The following is a 21,257-nucleotide window of genomic DNA, read 5'->3' on the forward strand; positions in this document are numbered from 1 at the left end:
AAATATTCTGGATTATCTGTGGGGATAAGAGATCCTTAAATATGAGCAGCTTTAATTTAATGTATAAAAAGGTAATGCATGTGTACTTGAGCATGAGCTCCTCTTTTGCACAAATATTTGCAATTATATTCTTTGTTGGTCATTAGGCAAAAACAATAAAAGAGGACATAGGGCAAAAGTAATAGGGAGTGTTTTAAAAACTTATGAAAGGGGCCGGCACTGTGAGGCAGAGGGTTAACGCCCTGGCCTGAAGTGCCGGCATCCCATATGGGCACCGGTTCTAGTCCCAGCTGTTTCTCTTCCGATCCAGCTCTCTGCTATGGCCTGGGAAAGCAGTAAAAGATGGCCCAGGTCCTTGGGTCCCTGCACCCACGTGGGAGACCTGGAAGAGGCTCCTGGCTTTGGATTGGCACAGCTCCGGCTGTTGAAGCCAATTCGGGAGTGAACCATCAGATGGAAGACCTCTCTCTCTCTGCATCTCCTCTCTCTGTGTAACTCTTTCAAATAAATAAATCTTTCAAAAGATTATGAAAAATTAATGTATTTTGATGTGAAAAATGTTGGCGTCCATAGTTTTTCATAATATGCATTTTCCATGAATTTTTGGAAGATCCTCTCAGATAATCACAAAGGTCCTTGTAAAAGGGTTGTGGAAGAGTCAGAGGAAGGATTATGACCAAGAGAGCAGAATCAGAGGAATGTTAGTGGGAGAAGGGGCCGCAGGGATGTGAAGGATGCCACACCCCTGGGCCTGAAGATGGAGTCAAGAAATGCAAGTGGAGTCCGGAAGATGGAAAAGTCACAGAAACCATTCTCTCCAAAGCCTCCATGGAGAGTGAAGGCCCAGCATCACCTTGACGTTACCACAGGGAGACTGACTCCAGAACTGTAAGACAATCATTAGCGTTGTTTTGAGCCACTAAGTCTGCTATAACTTATTACCGAAGCAATGGATGACTAATACAAATGTTTTCTTCATTAATTTCCTTTACACATTTTCAGATATCAGGATCAGTAGCCACACTGTAAACTCCCAGGTACAAATGCTACGGCTCATACTTCTGTGTGTCTTCACAGAGATCACGCAGAGTCGAGTCAATGAAGACTGGGTTGTATAATTCACTGCAGGTCACCCTACTAAAAATACAGTCATGAGCCACGTATTGACATATTGGTCGATGATGGAACACATGTGTGAAGGTGATCCCAAAATATTATATTGGCTAGTGATGCTGTAGCCATCCTAGTTTAAGTATACTATGTTGTTTGCACAACAACACTGTCTAATGACACATTTCTCAGAACACATCTCTGCCTTTATATGACACATGTATATCATTTCATATCTGGAGCTTGAGGTCCTTATATTTTGAGGCATTATTAGTACAGTCATTGTGCCCACAAAGTATTCTTGCTTTTTATTTCTCCCTTTTTAGGGGGAGGGGTAGAAAATTTTGCAATGAAGTCACGGAATAGGCTGCATTTGGACAGAAGACAGTTTGATGTAATTTTAACATTGCTAAAATATATGACAATTTAAGCATTAAATGGTTATGTGACCTATCTTGTGATTTATTCTATCCTACAGGTTCTGCACATTCCAGCATATTCTGCTAACATGATTGTTATAACAGAAAACTTAGGCCAAAGGCAAAAACTCTACATTTTTTTTCTTGTTGATGTTATTTTGATTGGAAAATGGTATTATGTTGGTGAAATATTAAAAAAAGGAAGGTACATACAGATACGATCAGTCTTTTATACAATTTAAGTGGAAAATTAAATATTTACAAATGCACACAAAACATAACTGAATTAAAAAGAGCTAGATCCTGTTTACTCATGATTTCTTATAGAATAAAGCCCACATTTCATATTTTACTTTTGAAATTTTGAAAAAGTCTGGTTATGTTGAGAGTGTTGTTTTGTTTAATCTTATGAGGCAGGGAATGTTATACTGCTATGTAGCCTTAACAGCTTTCAAATACAGATGGAAATATCTGTTTGACATATGGACACATCCAGATATAAATATATTCAACCTTGGGCAAAAATCTCCAGAACACCAAGTTTACTGGCTATACAACAAAATGACCTATTTAAGAGAATTGTTAGCTGGTTATATAAAAAAAATCAAAATGATAAACAAAACAACTTCAGGAAGAATGGTATAGAGAAATAGCATTTTACTTAAGGGAGAGGAATTATCAAAATTGCACATTCATTAAAAAAGAGCAAGCTCTTCTGAGATGCTAGAGACATGGGGGTTTATCCCAGGCATAACCTTCAGCAAGCCTATCAAATTTTTCATGTCTTCCTATCATGCAGGAAGGGAATGATATCAAAAATTTCACACAATAATCTGAAGTCAGCCAGGCATTGACTTAATATAACCAGTATTTGTGCATATTAGGGAAGGTTAAATAGATTAAATTGTATAGGGTTCCAAACTGCCTTTGGTTTGAATGGTATGCTTGGTCCAGTCTGCTCCTCTCTGGAAACTCCATTCTAATAATTATCAGATGCAATATCAGTACTCTCTTTCACTACTTCCTTTTTTCATGAAGCCAAGGAAGTATTATTCATCATTACAGGTACTCAGTAAATGGTCAGGAATAAAGGCAATAGTTAATTGCTTCCAAACTCCTACTGCTAGTTCGAACTCCTGCTACTCGTTCAGGACCATTTCTAGTACATCATCCTTTTGTCTTTAAATAAATAGTTTGTCTGACTTCAGGACTAAATATCCATCTCCATCCTCCTAGCAACACACACATGCACTCATACGTTCTACTTCCATTTGATTCACCCTAACAACTAGTATTATTCTGTCCATTATGAACCAGACACATACATACATTCATCATTTCACTAATCATTGGAACCCTTAAAAGTCAAATACTATCATTAGCCCCATTTATCCAAGACTTGGAGAAGCTATGGAAGAAGTCACACTGCATGAAGTAGTAGAGCCCAAGTGACTGGCCTAGCACTTTCTGATCCGGAGCCAAGACCCACACAATCTTTTTCAATGCTGATGTCTTCAACACCCTAGGCATCTTCTAACACAGGTATTCGCATGTGCTCATTCCTTCATGGAAATATTTGTCTCTCCATCAGAGACATGCTCTTATCATGAGGGTAGGGTCTGTATGTATGTTTATTTATTTAATAGTACAGCTATTTATGCATATTTTAAATAATCACAGCTATTTAATATAGTTAGTTCTATTTTTTTTTTCATATTTTTTTTTTAATAGAGAGAAAGGTCTTCCTTTTCCGTTGGTTCACCCCACAATGGCCGCTGCGGCCAGTGCACCGTGCTGATCCGAAGCCAAGAGCCAGGTGCCTCTCTTGGTCTCCCATGTGGGTGCAGGGCCCAAGGACCTGGGCCATCCTCCACTGCACTCCCAGGCCATAGCAGAGAGCTGGACGGGAAGAGGAGCAACCGGGACAGAATCCGGCACCCCGATCAGGACTAGAACCTGGGGTGCTGGCGCCGCAGGCAGAGGATTAGCCTATTGAGCCGTGGCACCAGCCATTAGTTCTATTTTTAAAGGAGATTTATTCATTTATTTGAAAGGTAGATGTAGAAAGAGAGAGATAAGGAGAGGCACAGAGAATCTTCCAGTTCTGGTTCACTCCCCAAATGGCTACAATGGCCAAGACTGGGACAGGCTGAAGCTAGGAGCCAGGGGCACCATTGGGGTCTCCCATGGGGGTGGTAGAGACCCAAGCAACTGGGCCATTACCTGCTGCCTTCCCAGGCACAGTAGCAGGAAGCTGGATGAGAAGTGGAACAGCTGGGACTTGAACTACTGCTCACATGGGTTGCTGGTGTCCCAGTTAGCTTAACCTGCTGCATCAAAATGCTGGCCCCAATGCAGATTAGTTCTATATAACCAGGGCTTAAAACAGTATCTTGCACATAGAAAGCTCTCAACAAATATTTGTTAAATGACTCTTGTGAATTTCTGACTAAAATGGGGTTTGCCTATAAAGCAAGAGGGCAAGCCAACTTGCAGGGCTTACACATTTACTTCTGAGGGTAATTCTTAAAAAGCATTTTTAAAAAATGTTTTTAATAAACATGGTCTCTGAAGATGCCAACCTTGACAGACATTTGGAAATGCACATTCTGGTGTAATATAAACAAACAATATAAATGTTTCCTAACTCTATCATCATGTCACACATCTTTCCCTCTCCTACTGAGTGGGCCACAAAGATACCGCTAGCAGATGAGTGATGTGTTTTTTAAGTCATTGCCAGTTGGTTGAGCCAGACTTGATGTCTTTTCCTTACTGAGCTGTCAGCATCTCTGAGGTGGGGAGATAGTGGAGATGATTACAATAATGGTAATAATTCTGGTAAATATTTAATGAGAGACGACTGTGCCAAGAATATCTTAAAACATCTCACAACCATTAGGTCATTGAGCATCAAAAGAATCCTATGACATTGTCAATTTTAGGGATAAGAAAACTGAGGATTCACGAATTCAATTAACTCCCTTAAGGCCACCAAGTCAGAAAAAGGCACATGACAAGGTTTCAAATCTCAGAGTCTGTACTTTTAATCTCTGTTATTCTCTAGTCTGTATATGTGTTATATGCTGTACTTGCACAATGGATTTCATTACACAATTTAGGACAGAGACCCAATCCTTTCTCCCCAGAAGTTCATACCCAACTGCCTCACCCCAAATCCCAATAACTTATCAATCTAAACCTTTCATTTGTAAACCTAAAGAAGGAGACTTCCCTGCTTATATTTTATTCTCATACTTTCCAGTTTTAAGAAGGAAAATTTGGGAAGATGTTTCTTAATCCTGGTGATGCTTCCCACTAACTTTGTCATACTCTTTGTTAATACACATTGCCCACATTCAAATAAAAGAGTTACATTTTTTTTTATATGCCACACTACAGTTTTTTAGAATGCCTTCTCATTCATTGTCATGAAGACAGTGATATTATTACTTTTTAGACAATACAGTAGACATGTTCATAAAGTTGGAAAAATCAGGGAGATCTTATTATTCCTCTCTATGAAAAGAAAACAGGGGGCTGGCACTGAGGCATAACAGGTAAAAATGCCACCTGTGATGATGGAACCCCATATGGGCACCTGTTCACGTCCTGGTTGCTCCACTTCTGATCTAACTCCCTGCTAATGGAGTTAGCCTGGGAAATGGCCTGGGAAAAGCAATGGAAGATGGCCCAAGTGCTTGGGCCTCTGCTACCATTGTGAGACACCTGGAATAAGCTCCTGGCTCCTAGCTTTGGTTGGCCCAGTCTTAACTGTTGTGGCCATCTGGGGAGTGAACCAGTGGATGGAAGATCTCTCTTTCAGTCTCTCCCTCTCTCTCTGTAACTGATTTTCAAACAGATAAATAAATTTTTTTTGTTGATGAACTTCATAGAAATAGTACAATGTGATATTGCAGTTAGAAGAGGCCTCAGAAATCTTGTTTTTCACTAACTTATTTTACTTATTTGAGAGAAAACACACTAGAGAAAGAAAGGGGGTGGTGGAAAGGAAGAGAGAGTCACATATGATGGTTCACCCCACAAAAGCTTACAATGGCTCAGGGGCCAAAGCCGAAAGCCAAGAGCTCAATCCAGTTCTCTCACATGGATGGCAGGGATCCAATAAGTTGAGCCATCTAGGGTCTGTGTTAGCAGGAAGCTGGAGTTAGGATCTGGAGGTAGGAATGGAATTTAGGCACTCTAATGTGGATGTGGGCATATTAACCACTAGGCAAAATGCCTGCTCTAGATCTTGTGCTTAAATTACCTCATTCTAAAAATGGAGAAGTCCTAGAGAGAATTCCCATGATCACGAAGCTACTGCCCAAGTCAGGCATAGAAGCCAAGATGTTCCCACCCATTTTATGCCTCCTTACCCCTCAAGACACCTTGAGGAGATGGGTACATAAGACCAGTACACAAAATGCTATTAGAAAATGTGGAGAATACTTCCTAATGAACACGCTCAAATCTCTCCAACTTCTAAATGGCTATTATCTGAGCCTGACTATACATGAATTAAACAGAACAAAAACAACCTTCCATAAAAATGTTACAGACAGTGGCAAGTTTCTAATTGTTCCGCCAAATCATAACACAGCTAGCTCCTAACACTGGTGGTATTTCTCATTGTGTTTGTGTAAAATGCATGGGAATTTAAAACTTCAGTGTTGTTGTCTAGTTTCATGAAGGAAATGTCTTCTTACCTCACTCTTCAGGCCCTGTTTCCCTAGAGGTTACTGAGGCACCCTTACCTCCTATTCTCCCCCCTTCTGGGGACAACAGTAACACCTGGGGGAGCAATACTTATAGGAAGTGTCTGGCTGGGAACTCTGGACTCTAGAGTTGGGGACTCTTAGGCTGGGTCTCCACACCAACCCACTGGGGAATCCATCTGTCATCTGGGTGAGGCCCTGAAAATATGGGGCAAAGGACAGGAGAACCATACGAGCATGGAGGATTTGGCATATTGACATAGGATTAAATACACTGGTGGTAGGAGTGACAAAAACAAGGACAGGGGCATGAGGAGGATGAGGCTTGCTAACTAGAGCTGGCCTTGGTGGTACTCAGGGCCTACAGGAATGCCTGAAATCCATGTCAAGAGGACAGTCCTCTACCCCATCACTTCCTCTTAAACTTTTTAACAATTCTACAAATATTTCTTGAGCCCATGTTTTATATAAATACTAACTGCCAATTATACAATAACTTAATTACAAAATGTTGGTTTTCAAGGCAGTTTAAATCCTATGAATGTGGAAAAGTATTTTAAGGAAAAAAATCCCAATGCTTTGCTTTTTACGTAGGGTTCATGGTATACAATACGAGAATTTAACCCTTGGCACTTTTTTTTTTTGACAGGCAGAGTTAGAGAGAGAGACAGAGAGAAAGGTCTTCCTTCCATTGGTTCACCCCCACAGTGGCCGCTACGGCTGGCGCACTGCACTGATCCAAAGCCAGGAGCCAAGTGCTTCCTCCTGGTCTCCCATGTGGGTGCAGGGCCCAAGGACTTGGTCCATCCTCCACTGCCTTGGCACTCTCTAAGGCATGCATTATTGGCTTGTTTTTGACATATGGGAAGACTGAGATTCAATGTTCTAGAACACACTCCAGGACACAAAACTGATCAACAACGGGCGGTGTTGACTCCATTATTCTGTTATGATTCTAGAATGCTCTGGTATGGAATGAAACTTGAAATGTTCACCACCATCCCCCTTGCAGGTGCAGTCCCTGGCAGAGAGGAAATGTACACACACCTTTTGAGGTTTGCAGAGCATTAGCAGGGGGATCTTTGTGTTGACACACCCACTGCAGCTGCCTCCAGAGCATGGATGGCTTTCGTCCTGCTCATGAGAGCAGCAAAAGCCAAATCCTTTTATCCCTTTGACGCAGTTGAGGTGGACTAATTTTCCAAAAAAAAAAAAAAAAAAAGGCAAGGAAAAACTAAGAGAAACTATCTTAAGTATAAAAGCCAAAGAATGAATGCCAAATATTTTAAAAAGCTCAGTAAAATAATCAAAGTATTTAGCCAAGTCTTATTTATCCTTTTCCTTAGGTGAACATACTACTGGATAGATGTAGGAGGGCAGTTTTATGGCCTCCCTCACCAACACACCTGCTAATATTCAGTACTCAGTCTCTGCCCCCTGAAGGGCTTGCCTACCTCAATTTCCAGTCATTTAAAGAAAAAAACACTTCTGTTTCAAAATTTATGAATATATGGTCCTTCTCCCTCATTTCACTCTACTCATAGATGTGCAAGACAGAATCAATGAATAAATGAATGGCTGACCCTTCCACATAAAAGTACCATCCATCTTTCAAGAGATCCACCTCCTCTGCCCCCTTTCATTCCCAAACACCCCCATCTGTAAGAACACCTGTGCTTTTTTCTCACCATCATATGGGCTTACAATAACCATTTTAGGTCCCCAGTATGGATGGCCCACTTACCATTAACTGTATTGGGTCCTTCTGCAGTAGTATATATTCCAAAAAGCAGAATTAGATTCTCCTGGAATTAAATAGTTTTTCAGTCATGCATGACATTTATATTGAAATCCTTCCTAGACACTGGTAGTTGCTCATTTTTTTTTTTAATCAAGAATGGTGGTTCCCACATAAATGCAGGTACAACAGGCTCTTTGGAACATCTGTGGCAAGAAAACTGTGTACCAGAGTCTAAAAGATTAACAGAAGCCAGAAAATCTGCACATGGACCTTTATGTAGATTTAAAGCAACATGAAAGGGGTTTTTGCGTGTGAAAGAACTTATGATTTTTAGAGTAAGTTTAACACATCCTACATTAAAAGGCTGAAGAGCTAACTTTTTATTCTTTGTTGTTTCATTGAACTCCGCTTGATACCTATCATTTCAAAGAGTTGTGTTTTCTGCTAGATAATTTTTTTAAAAATGAATACATCTGCTTTATTAGACTTATTGAAAACTATATTGCTTTGCTGAGTTCATATATTTGTATTAAGCCAATATTTTAAAATTTTGTGTTTTATGTAGTCCCCTCTAGCTAAACACATACATGATAATATAGATGGAAAAATTTGGGAATAATGACCCATTTCATGCCATGATGTAAAAAACAGAAGTTATTCAGTTGGTTCTCATTCCTTTATATCCTTTATCATTCATTATCTTATAGAGCTTCCAAGAAATGCTGGCCTGTAATTACTGAGCCATTGTTATCTCCTAGGCATTGTACTAGGGGCTTGCAGGTAGTATTGCATTCCTTTCTCACAACAATTTTTCAAGGTAATTATCATTATTATCTCCAGTTTTCAGTTAAGAAATGATACCCAAGATTCAACACCTTACCCAAGTTCATAACAAATCTTGGGATTCAAATCCAGATCTAACCTTCAAATTTTCTATTCTTAGCCAGTATACACTAACACTATTTGTTTTATTTTACTAGTTTTACTCATCTATTAATGTATACAAAATTCAATGTCTTAACACAAGTTATTTCTCCCTTGAATCTATAATTTGGGCAGGGTTCAATGGGAAGGCTCATCTCCACACCCTATAGCATCCATCAGGGGGACGACTCACAAGGATGTAGATCCACTTCCATCATAGCTTATTCCCTGTGCAGACAAGCTGGTGCTGGTCCTGGTCTCTTCTCCACAGGCTCTCTCCATGTGGTGGCCATATACTAGTGACAGGTGTATCAAGAGATAAAAAGTGGAAATAGCCAAATGAAAAGGCCCTAGCCCATTTCTATAATCCACTGTCCAGCCATAGATCCAAAATTCAAAAGAAGTCATAGACCCTGACTCTTAATGGGAGGACAAAAATTTAAGGGTGATGTAGAAATCCCCAACACCTTGTAAAACTTCCAGTCCAGCAGTAATTTCATTAAATTGCTAAATTTGTTAATTTAGGAAGACTCTCATCCCTCATGGCTTTGCAGGTAACACCTCTAAATGGTAGTTTGTCAAAGAGAAGGTTTAGATCTTTTAATGATTTTCCTACACATCCTCTCTGTTATTGCAATTACTTCTGTATATAGACGCTATGGTTTGGTTACATTGTGAGGGTGTTTCCCATAGGTTCCTATGTTTCTGGCTTGGTCCTAACTGGGGCAGTGTTGAGGTGGTGGAACTTTAAAGAAGTGGGGCTTACTAGTAGGTAATTAGGCCACTAGAAGCATCACCGTGGAAGAGATTAATGTAGTTCTCACAGCATACTGGTTAGAACCCACAACAGTGGGTTAAAAGTAGAATGTGCCTGGTCTCTGACTTTTTCTGGCTTCCTATCTCACCATGTGAAATGCTTCTGCCATGGGGCCATCTGCCATAGTGGGGTGCAGCCAGAAGGCCCTCACCAGAGCTGAGCAGAAAGGACACCATGACCTTGGCCCTTCAGAATTGAGCAAAAATAAACCTGTTTCCATTACAAATTATGTACTTTGAGGTATTTTGTAATAGCAACAGAAAATGATCTAAATCAACAGATTATTTAGGCTACTGAATAGAGAATCTGGGCACAAAAAACTTTCTATTTTCATGTCTTCTCTCCAAGGCTCTTAGCAGATTTTTTTTTCCTCCCAGCATGTGATCTATTTGGTTAACTTTCCTTATCAGTGATCTCAGGAGTTTCTGAATTGTTTTAATTAGTTTTTTATTTTTTTAGAATATCATCAACTGAGTGTGATCTTTTGCTGAAACTACTCTTTGCTCAGCAATGAATTAGTATGCAGGCTCCACTTCACACAAGTATATTTTCAGTCTATTTAACAGATTCAACATTTTCCTCCATTTTGAAAGCTGTGATTCTACTAGTTTTGTCATTTGGGCAAGAAAATTTCTCACTAGTTATTTTTTGAGAAAAGTGTTCCTAGTTCACTCTGGTTTTTCCTCTGTGCTATGGCCAAATGAAACAAAACAAAGCCTTCTTTCTCTTTGTTGCTTACATCATTCCATTCCTCTATCTTACAGTATTTGAGGTCACAAATATTCTGCATAAATGAGGATATATATATATATATATATATATATACCATAGTGAGCCTAATTACATTCCCACAGCGTTCTGTACAAAACATTCCGAGCAGCTATTACTGATTCAGAAATGAGACTTTCCTAATAGCATTATATAGGGGGATACCTTAAAAATTTCATGGAAAATGTAATACATTTCGGTGTGAACATTTTTGAAATTCATGCATAGTGTTTTTATAATATGCATTTTACATGAACTTTCTGAAGATCCTCCATATGTTAACCCCCTTCTCTGGAAATCTCATCTTCGAATATGGCAACCAAGTCTTTCTCATTTAACAAATAGTACTCTAAGTTCCTTATTCTGACTAAACAACTCTTCCTGCCGCCCAACCCCTGCATTCATCCTCTGACATACCTGGAACCACATCTCATATCACCAGTAATGACAGCTGTTCCTACTCCATGGCCTGGTAAGAGCCTTAACCAGGAAACGTTTAGTAATATTTTTCTTTTTTTTTTTCTTTTTTTTTTTTGACAGAGTTAGACAATGAGAGGGAGAGAGAGAAAGAAAGATCTTCCTCCTGTTGTTCACCCTCCCAAATGGCCGCTACGATCGGAGCTATGCCGATCCAAAGCCAGGAGCCAGGTGCTTTCTCCCGGTCTCCCATGCGGGTGCAGGGGCCCAAGTACTTGGGCCATCCTCCACTGCCCTCCCAGGTGAGCCACGGCACTGGCCCCATTTAGCAGTATTTCTATTAAGGTTCTATTACTTGGGCAGAAGTTCTAGCCTTAGCCTTGAGCAACAGTCCTGACAGCAGACTTGTACACGGCCCCTCAGTCTTCCCATACGGCCAGGGTCTGAGAGCTTACTGCTTTTGCCAGATGCTGTCTGCTACCCTCTGTCCTTCCACATTTCCCCATCTCTGAATGGGAATCTTGTTCCCCCACCTTTACATTCTGCATTTGCCCATACTATCCCAGGTATTATCTGAGCAAACTCTGGAGTTATTCTCCCAACGTTCAAGGCAATTAAACAATTTCAGTCTCTGCTTTGTTCACTTGCTGGGAAGCTCTTTAGGTTCCATCAGACTTTCCGGTACCAAATGATTTCTCTTCAAAACCATGCCCTCTCTTGGAGCTGGACTTGCTGTCATTGCACACAGCTGGACTAGTTTCCCTGCTGGCCTCCCCTAGGTAGCAGAGAGATTGTTTCTTAGATCTGATCTAAATTTGAACAGCTCATGCCTGACTAAAACATCACAGGCAACTAGTTGATTTCAATCATTCCAATCGGCCTTTGCAAGTAAACATCCCTTTCAAAATTGCAAAATTGCAATGTTTATGCTTTTTGACAGTTGTGCTTGTCCTTAGTTGTGTGAATTCAAAGAATAAAGACAGCAGTATATATCTTTTAAGTTCCTTTATAACTCTCCACACCAACCAATTAGGAATCTGTTTGTAGATGATGGCATTTACTAACACTGCAGTTGATGCTTAGAATAAAATTTGAAGGAAATATATTCAGTGGCAAGAATCTCTCTGAATGACACTACATGTAATAGATCAGATTAAGCATTCTGAAGGATAACCTTTCAAACTGGTGGTTTCATTTCTGAGTTAACTTCCATAATCACTCCAGGAATGAGACATCTGACATCTATGCTTTGCTCTTTATTGTGTGTGTGCCTAAGTCAGTCTTTGAAATATTCTGAATTTAAAATGAGATTTCAAGGAAGCATTTCATTAGAAGCGGGTATTATTCCCTTTGAATTGCATCCACAGCTGCAGTCTTTCATCTTTTTGTTAACTTTCCATCATATAACTCCTTATTCTAATTATTTATTAATGAACACATTTTAACTTGCAGAATGAATCCTGTTTGGTTTCCACAGAAAATGCTGTAGAAGTTAAAGTTCTGAATAGGTGATACAAGAAGTCTTTAACGTCACCACACTGTCTTCTAGACCGATGTACACTTGTGGACCATTGCCATAAGTTTTACATTTACTTAACACATGTGATTGGTCGGAGCAAAAGAAAAGAAAAATTTGAGTTGAAAATACCTCTAAACTGTCTGTTTTATTATGGTTATTGTTTGTAAACACGGAAATCTTTATTGTGTGAATACATGTGCAGTGCCTCGGATTTGAACCCATGAAATGTTTAGAGTGTGAAGTTGGCTACTTCTTGATGTTGTTTTATTGTATCAGTGAAACATTTATTGTTACATCAGGTCCTGCTGAGAAATTCTCCACAAAATGACCTATCTTTGGAGAAATTCAATGAATACTGATATAGCCAGCTTGATTAGAAAGAAAAAAAGAAAAAACTTAGAGTTAATTTATCAAGTCCAGTTATTACCTGTCACTCTGTAGGAGTTACATCATTTATCATTTTTAGAGTTACTTGTGAAGTTTATTTTTCAGTAACCTAGTATTGTATGTCTATGCACTCTACAACTTAGTGGTTCTAAAAAACTTATTTCTAGAGAGCTGAAATGACTTTTCCCAAGGCTATGCCATGGCATAAACTTTACAAGTCTTCAGATACTGACATTTGTATACAGTTCCTTTTATCATCTTTCATATCTTGTAGCTGTCTTTTTGACATTAGATATCTAGTTATAATTTGGATTATTTAAAACTGGAAATCTACTTTAAGTGACAACATGTCTTGGGAAAGACAGGAAATACTTTCATTATGTACAAATGTTAAAAATTGAAGTAGATAAATATTCCAGTGAGTAGAAGAGATCTTCTTCCCCCATCTGGAGTTTTCTTCTGGGTCATACAACTCCTGGATACTCTTTAGTTCTTCACTTACCCTTCCCCAGACTGGAGAGCTGGGAAGAATGAACCAGAAGCTCAGCCTACCTGCTCACACTTTCCCCATGGAAGTGCCAGATGCCCACAGAACAAGGGGCCCTCTGTCTCCTTCGGGTTCATTGCTCCAAAAGGCAGGACTACTACTGCATGGGAGGGGCTGGAAGAATGTCTCACTCCGCTATTCAGTACTAGGAAGTACAAAACCCTTCTCTGTTACCATGGTCAGGAAAAAAGGGCAATATTTTCATTTGCTATCTGCAAACTCTGTGGCCTTTTTTTTTTTTCCCCCCAGAAATTTTCAACCAGTTCAGGACATTGGAGGGGAAGTGGGTTCTATTTACTTAGTCATATTCAATCGTTGACACCACATAGTAACCCTAACAACAACTAATGATGAATACTTGCAGCACTGAAGTGCCAAACATGTGATGAAATTTCTTGGACCTTCCAGACCAAGTCTAGGCTTACCTGAACGCAGTTGAGGGGGTGGCGCTATTCAATACCTGGAAGCAGAAGAACCACACAGCGAAGCTTTGCCCATATTACTAACCATAGAATTGTGAGAAGTGACACATGATTGTGTTTAGCCAGTAAATTCTGGGGTGTGTTGATACACAGCATTAGATAATTGAAAGAAATAAAATACAAACTTGCAGGTACCTTTTTATCTTCCCTTTTTTAATTTTCTTGAGATAACATTTTTAAATTACATTATAGTCAAAGGCTTAGTGGATCAATTAAATGAAGAGTTCAACAACTGAAAAATAAAAAGACCAGAGTCCAGCAGGGAAATAGGCAAAGAATATAAACAATAATCCCATGAGGAGATGTTCAACTACACTCACATAAATTTTAAGTTATGAAATCATTAATACTAGAGTAGCATAAAATTCCTATCAATTTATGTGACAAACATTTAAAACAAAAAATCACCCAAATTGATACACATGGACATTTTAAAATGGCAAATGCTATCTTTCCTATGGTGTAAAAAGAATTTTAAGAGATCTGTTGATGATTTATTTAACCATGATGTCTTGGTCTTTTTTGTATATAGTGTACCTCTAACAGTTGGTGAAAGCTATGCTTTCTTTTAAATGTCATTCTAAATGAGTCCCCTTCAAGGTACAAATGACAACATCAACTCAATACATCAATTCTGCTCTTATTCAAAGGGATAAAAGCTCTTTGGTGAATAACAAAGACTATTTCTTACAATTCCATATGGACATTTCATCATCACCAGATCTCTTATCTCATTATCCTGTAGAAGAGTTTTCACACTTGTCTCTACTTGTTCTTCTGGGGTCCCCACATAACCCTACGTAACCCCACATAAGCCTGTATAACCCTTCTTGGCACCCCTTTAATGCTCTGCTCACAGCTTTAACACAGCTCTCATCACATGTATTATTTATGTAAACCTCGTAACAGCAGAGACCTGACTACCTAACCTTGGGTTACTGTTGTATTCTAAGCACAGAACACCATTCCATGTGGAGTAGGTGTTGCATGAATGCGTGAATGTCTGCTCCTTTCTGTGCTAGACACCCTTTCTTCATGTTGACTATCTATTACCCCATCCTTCCATACTCTCCCTTGTAGCATAGGGGGTGGAAACCTAGAAGTTCACAGACTTGCTTGCTTTTGGGGTTCAGATGCTATTTGGATGCACCTGAATGAGATCTGGAATGCACATGGAATGGAGCTCCTCTGTCACCAAAAATTGCTGGTGGCTGACACACAGAGCTTAGCAGATGTGTTTTTTGCAGTGGTTGGCCAGCTATGATACTGGTAGTGACTTACACAGGTTCCTGTTCTGAATGGTAGCTTTGGAGTTGTGACTAATTACCTGGTGGGAATCCTAACTGATATGTCTCTACAGATTACTTTCTTTGAGGGGAAGAAATGTCTTAATTAAAATATTTGCACAAACATACTTGTATCATAGTGGAAAATAATATAATGGAAAAAGTACAAACATTTACTAATGTTTACTGTGTGTTCAGAATTGCTCTAAGTATTTTCCATCTATTAGCTTATTTAATCTACTCAATAAACATGTGAGGCAGATGCTGTTATTGTTCTCTTTTATAAATTAGGAAATGGAGAATAAAGAGGTTAAGAAATTTGCTCAAGAAATCACAGAATTAAATAGCTGCAATTTATGGCTCAAACCCAGGAAGCCTGGCTCTCAAGTCTATACTTGTATCTAACACTTTCTCCTGCCTGAATAATGTCTGCTTAAGACACAGTCACTGAATTTTAACTGTTTTTAGTATTTTTAAGTTATTTTTTTTGAAAGGCAGAGTGACATGTTAGGGAGAGAGTTCTTTTTATTTATTTATTTATTTTTTATTTAGTAAATATAAATTTCCAGTTTATGGATTACAATGGCTCCCCCCCCCATAATTTCCCTCCCATTCGCACCCCTCCCATCTGCACCCCTCCCATCTGCCACTCCCACTCCCATTCCATTCACATCAAGATTCATTTTCAATTATCTTTATATACAGAAGATCTATTTAGTATACATTAAGTAAAGATTGCATCAGTTTGCACCCACACAGAAACACAAAGTGTAAAATACTGTTTCAGTACTAGTTATAGCATTACTTCACACTGGACAACACATTAAGGACATATCCCACCTGAGAAGTAAGTACACAGTGACTCCTGTTGTTGACTTAACAATTTGACACTCTTGTTTATGGCGTCAGTAATCTCCCTAGGCTCTAATCATGAGTTGCCAAGGCTATGGAAGCCTTTTGAGCTCCCTGACTTCGATCTTATTCCGACAGGGTCATAGTCAAAGTGGAAGTTCTGTGCAGTAGGGACTGCTCAGTCCAGCATGTTCTAAAATTTCCTGGAATGTCCCTAAGTCTGCTCTCCAGGGAAGTGAAGTGAGTTAGGAAAGTCCTGTTCCCTCCCAGCTCTGTATTCTCTTGAATCCTGGGATCCAGAAGATACCAGATAGTACTGATCTGCCTGATCTGGCTTATTCTCTTGTCCCTGTGGCTGTAAAGTATTTCACTGAGATCAGTCATGAGCTTCGGCTGGCCAAAGAGTACGAAGAAAGGTGTTCTGAGTGTCCTACAGGCTTCTTCCTGTTTCACTCTGCTGTATGAATTCAGGCAAGTAGCCTGATATGGTTTTCTCATCTGTAGAACAGGGAGCATCCTCTGTGGTCCACTGCTCTCAGAGGGTTGCTTGAGGACAGAAACCTAAATTAAACTACTGAATGAACTAATAATGGCAAAGTAATCTTTCATTCTAAAGCCATGTATTATCTTCATTACCCAGGGGGAAATTCCCCACACAAGCCTTGTAAAGCAATGTCTATTATAAACAATAATCTAAGCAAGGAGCCTAGCTAGATTCTTGAAGTACTGCCTGAGTTCAACACAAAACATCTCTTATTCAGAACATTAATTGGATTTCCGTTTCTCAAGGAAGGCATGAGCTAATGTTCTTTGTCTTAATTTGACAAAGGAGAGGCTCTTCATCATTGGCCAAGAATCTAATATTGGATACCAAATCAAACATTTGCTTTCTAAATCACATCCCTGAAGATCCCACAGTAAAGTGCAGTCTCTACAGGGCACTTAGCAAGATTTTAAGGCTTCACATTCAGGTCATTAGAAATACCCACACCATCTGTATGGTTTACTATGACATCAGCTCTCTGATATGGATAAGATTTGAGGCCCTGCTCCCATAGTAAGCTTCACATTGCTTTTCAAAGATCTGTGTGGAAAGCAGCCCAACTTCAACCATGACCAAAGGCACAAATGGCTCCACCCTCATGCTGGCTTTCCCAGGATTAATGGCTTTCCTAAAAAATATTTCAAGAAATGAGGAGATGTGAAGAATCAACCATACGAACAGTTTTAATAAAAATGACACTAATCTTGATTATTAGTTAGGCTGGCTCAATATAAACTTTTTATCCTAGAAATAAGATATTTAAGAAAAAACTACTGATAACAGAATTTTCACTATTTTTGAAGAAAGTTGTTTAGTGGAAAAGATTTAGTTGGCTTTATATCAGCAGATTTCAACACTTTTCATGAGACTTTTTATACTTGAGAGAATTGAAAATGTCAAGACTAAACATTTTCTAACATAATTCTCTCCAACACTTTAAAAATATTGCTAAAACATGTTAAAAATACCACCAAAAATGTAAGTTGCAGATTTCCTTAAATGGGCTGCATATCTCCATGTGTTTTTAAAAGCAGATTTAGATAAAAATCCTAGAAGACATGTGAGAGAACTATTTTGTAAAATCCTGCTTACGTTTTGTGAGTTGTAAACTGATAAAAGAATGGTCTCCCTCAAGAGTGCTTTGTAACACTAGTGTGTGTTCACTTCATTCTTTCCAATTCCCTTGTCATAATGTGAGATTTACCTTAAACTTCTGCTAAGTGCCAAGCTTGGGGGACATAATCTTTTAGAAAGTTACTTTTGTTGGTGGTCTTTGAAGTCTCCCCAGTGATTGTTTTCTTTCTTAAAAATTAGACCCAAGGCTTGCTGGAGCGCAGGAAAAGTTAAAGTTTCCAGTCTCCCATGGCAATTTCAGTCTCCTATAAACACCTCTTATGGAAGAACATTTTTTCGCCTAGACAAAAGCAATTTCTGTAGTTTCATCCAGCCCCAGTGAAATGCATCCCCCCCACCTCTTTTGGCTCCACTTACTGGGAACGAAAGCTAACACTTCGGACTGAGAAGTGAAAGGCAGTGATGTGTAAGGACTTACTACCCGGTGCTTAGCCGCTGCGACCGCACAAGTAAATACATCAAGTTTTCACCCAAGTGTCGGTCGGTCCCTGGGCAGGAACGTGACGGAGGTGGCCGCCTTCTAGAGTCAAGAGGTCACGCCGGCCGACCCCACTCGGGAGGGCAGCTGGACCTGGGGCCGCACCGCGCGCTGCCCCTGCACCCCTCTCGGCCTTCGCTGCCCGGGGGCTGTTCAGCCCCTCAAGGCTAGGAGTTCCCTGGCACTCGCGAGAGACGAGGCTCCCGGAACCCCAGGCTCTCCTCGCCCAGGACTGGCGGCCAAGGAAGAAGCCCCATTTAGGAACCCGCCGCGCCGCCAGAGCCGGAGGAGCCACTCGGCGTTGGGGATGACCTCGGGGAAAGGAAACTGTTAACAAGAAACAGAAATGAGCGCGGCTGGCGGCGGCGGAGCGGGCAGCGTGAAGCTTCCAGAAACGCCCGCTTGTGCCGCGCGTGTTTCTAAGCTCGACCTGGGGAAGAGACACGCGTGCCCCCAGGAGAAGTCGGCAGGCAGAGTGGACGCCCGAGGAGAAAGAAAAGTGATGCGAGCGAACTCCCCAGGCCCTCGCAGGAGGAAGGAAGCGCGGGGCGCGCGGGACGCACCCGCGGGGCCGCCGCACGCTCGTCGGCTCCCGTAGCGCGGACGGAGGGAAGGACAGGCGGACGCGCGAGCCGGCGCGGCGGACTCACCTTCGGGGTTGGCGCTGATGAAGACCCGCACACTGCGGCCCGCGGGCACGAGGTGAGAAGGCAGGGCCGTGAGGTTCCCGCTGAATGCCGCCCGGCGGAGCGCGGAGTCCCGGGGGCAGGGCAGCTTGGAGCCCGCGCCGGCCGGCCACATCGCCCTCTGCGAACAGCCGCCGCCGCCTCCTGCTCCTCAGGTTCCTGCCCGCGGCTCCGCGGCTCAGCTGGGTCGATCCCCGCAGGCGGCGCGGCTCAGAGCCAATGCGAGCCCCGGGCGCTGGCGGCGAGCTCCGCGGTGCACGCCCTTGGCCGGCGGGGCGCAGCCATAGGGACCCTCGGGCCCGGGTCCCCGCCGCCTGCTGTCCCTCTGGGCGTCTGCTTTTGCTCGCTCTCTCGGGTTCAGTGCAACAGCCGGAGGCGGCTGGAGGTTAGCGTGGCTGCGGCTACGCGCGTGGCGCCCATTCGCGCCGGGAGGCGCCCGCGCCGGCCGCCCAGCCCGCGGCCACCTCCCCACCCGCGCCCGCTGAGGGAGGCGGGGGCCGCCAGGCGGCGGGCACGGAGCGGGCGCGGATCAAACTTTATGTGCGCGAAGGCGTCCGGGAGTGATCTGAACGCGCCCACCGCGCGGCGCACGAATGACCGCGGCTTAAATGGGGCTGGGGCTTCAGTGCGGGGGGCTTCGGGGCGGACGAGCCGGGAGTGCGGGCGGCTGCCTTCTTGGGCGAGGACGAGACCCCAGTCAGCCCGACATCCCCGCGGCCACCCCTCCCACTCTCCTAAAGGTCAAACGCCCTGAGCATTTGAGGGAAATCCGCGCGGGTGTCTGCGCGCCTTTGCCCAAGTGCAGAGAATTTGCCCTCAAAGTTCGACGCACGCACCCGAGACCGGACCCCCAGGGCCTGAGGCCTCAAATGTCCAGACGGAGCAAGGGCCACCGTCGCCCGGCCTCTCGTGGCTCCGGTGACCGCGTCCTGCGGCTGCTCGCGCTCTGCACGCGCGTCCGAGCAGGGGTTTTTATAGCCGCGCCGCGCCGCTCACGTGCTCCTCGCCGCGTGGTCGCGGGACCTTTCCGGGAGTGGATCTCGGCGGGGAGCTCTCCTCAGGCTTCTGAGGCTCGGGGGGGTTCCTCCCTGCTCCTGCTGAGGCACTTTCCCCGTCGGCCACGAGGATGCCTGGAGCCCCGCGAGGCCTGGTGCGCGCCCCCGCGCCGAAGCGTCCCACAAAATGCAAGTGGCTGCGGATTGGGGGAGGGGGTGTCCTTGGGTCCTGTCGTCTTGTTAGCGCTTTAGCCGCATTTCCAAGTCCACGCAAGGCGGCCAGTCTGGACGCGGGACCATGCTCCTGGGGGTCCAGTCCTCCGAGGTGACTCGAGCTTCAGAGCAAGCCAGACATCAAAATGCCGCCTCGGGCTACACTCCACTACTCCCCCATGAAACACCGCGTAAACCACGACTAGAAGGGAACAGATGTAGGGTTGTGTTGTGGAGTGGGAGGGGGTGGCGAGGAGAAGGGAGCGTTTGGATCCTGAATTGGGGTTTGGGCTCCAGATCGTGCATCCTGAGCTTTGGGGTTAGAAACACCTGCTTGTTAGAGAGGAACAGCTCAGCCCCATCTTTGAGTTTGGGAAGAGAAGGGGCGGGGCCGCGGGTGCCGCTGTTGACAGCTGCCAGGTTTGTCAGCACCCGGGGGCGCCTACTCTAGGCAGTCCCAGGCCTTCTCCGCGCGCCTGCACTTCCTCTGGGCCCTGCTGGTGGCAGTGAAGGCCCGTGCTCTGAGGTTTATTTTATCATCCCACCCCCAACACAAGGTTCTGGGGCAACCTCTTTGGAAGAAACGGGTCTCTAGGTTTTTAAGGCTGGCTCTCCACCTTTGAGAGCAGGAGGCACACAGCAGTCTTACCTTGTGGTGATGTTAATGAAAGGTGTCACGAAGCCCTGCGCATACCCAGATATTTCTTCAGTTGATTCCATTTAAGCAAATTGTCTTCTTGCCTTGGGAGAGACTCATTATTCCCAGGTGAGAACATTGTCTTGCGAGAAGAGGATTTCTGAAGGATCCCATGATGTCCCAAGAGCTATGGACTGAACTCTGGACAGGCTACGAATATACAGGGGCTATGCCGGTGTCGTCCTTTATGAATGCACAGTATGTTACTGGGGAGAGGAGCCAGGAGTATTTTATAAGCCTGATTTCAACTTTGCTTATAAAGACTGATAAATTGCCAGATTGTGAAGGACCTGCTTACCTTCCCACCCCCAATTTGTTTCCGTCTTCTTAAAAGGGAGATTGGTGTTTGCCTCTTCTGACCTTTATTTCAGAATTTAAAGTGTTGCATTTTCTTCGGATGACATTGGGATTTTTGGCAGCCTCTGTAACCTAATTAACTGTTCTACACAAGCTGAAGTTTAGCATCTGCCAGTGTCACTGCAGACCCAGGCAGCAGAGGAGAGTGCATTTTGCTCTGTGTGGC

At 42.8% G+C, this 21,257-nt stretch overlaps 1 protein-coding gene across 1 annotated transcript in view; it reads right to left on the minus strand.

Moving 5' to 3' along the window:
• NWD2 (NACHT and WD repeat domain containing 2) overlaps positions 1 to 18,944 on the minus strand; it is a 163,035-nt gene extending 144,091 nt beyond the window's left edge. Inside the window, exon 1 of the mRNA XM_062213546.1 lies at positions 18,794 to 18,944. Within this exon, the coding sequence (XP_062069530.1) occupies positions 18,794 to 18,944 (151 nt within the window). The remainder of the gene's footprint in view (positions 1 to 18,793) is intronic.
• Between the last annotated feature and the right edge of the window lie 2,313 nt (positions 18,945 to 21,257).

The sequence above is a fragment of the Lepus europaeus genome, chromosome 16 (assembly GCF_033115175.1).
Source record: "Lepus europaeus isolate LE1 chromosome 16, mLepTim1.pri, whole genome shotgun sequence".
Taxonomy (NCBI): Eukaryota; Metazoa; Chordata; class Mammalia; order Lagomorpha; family Leporidae; genus Lepus; species Lepus europaeus.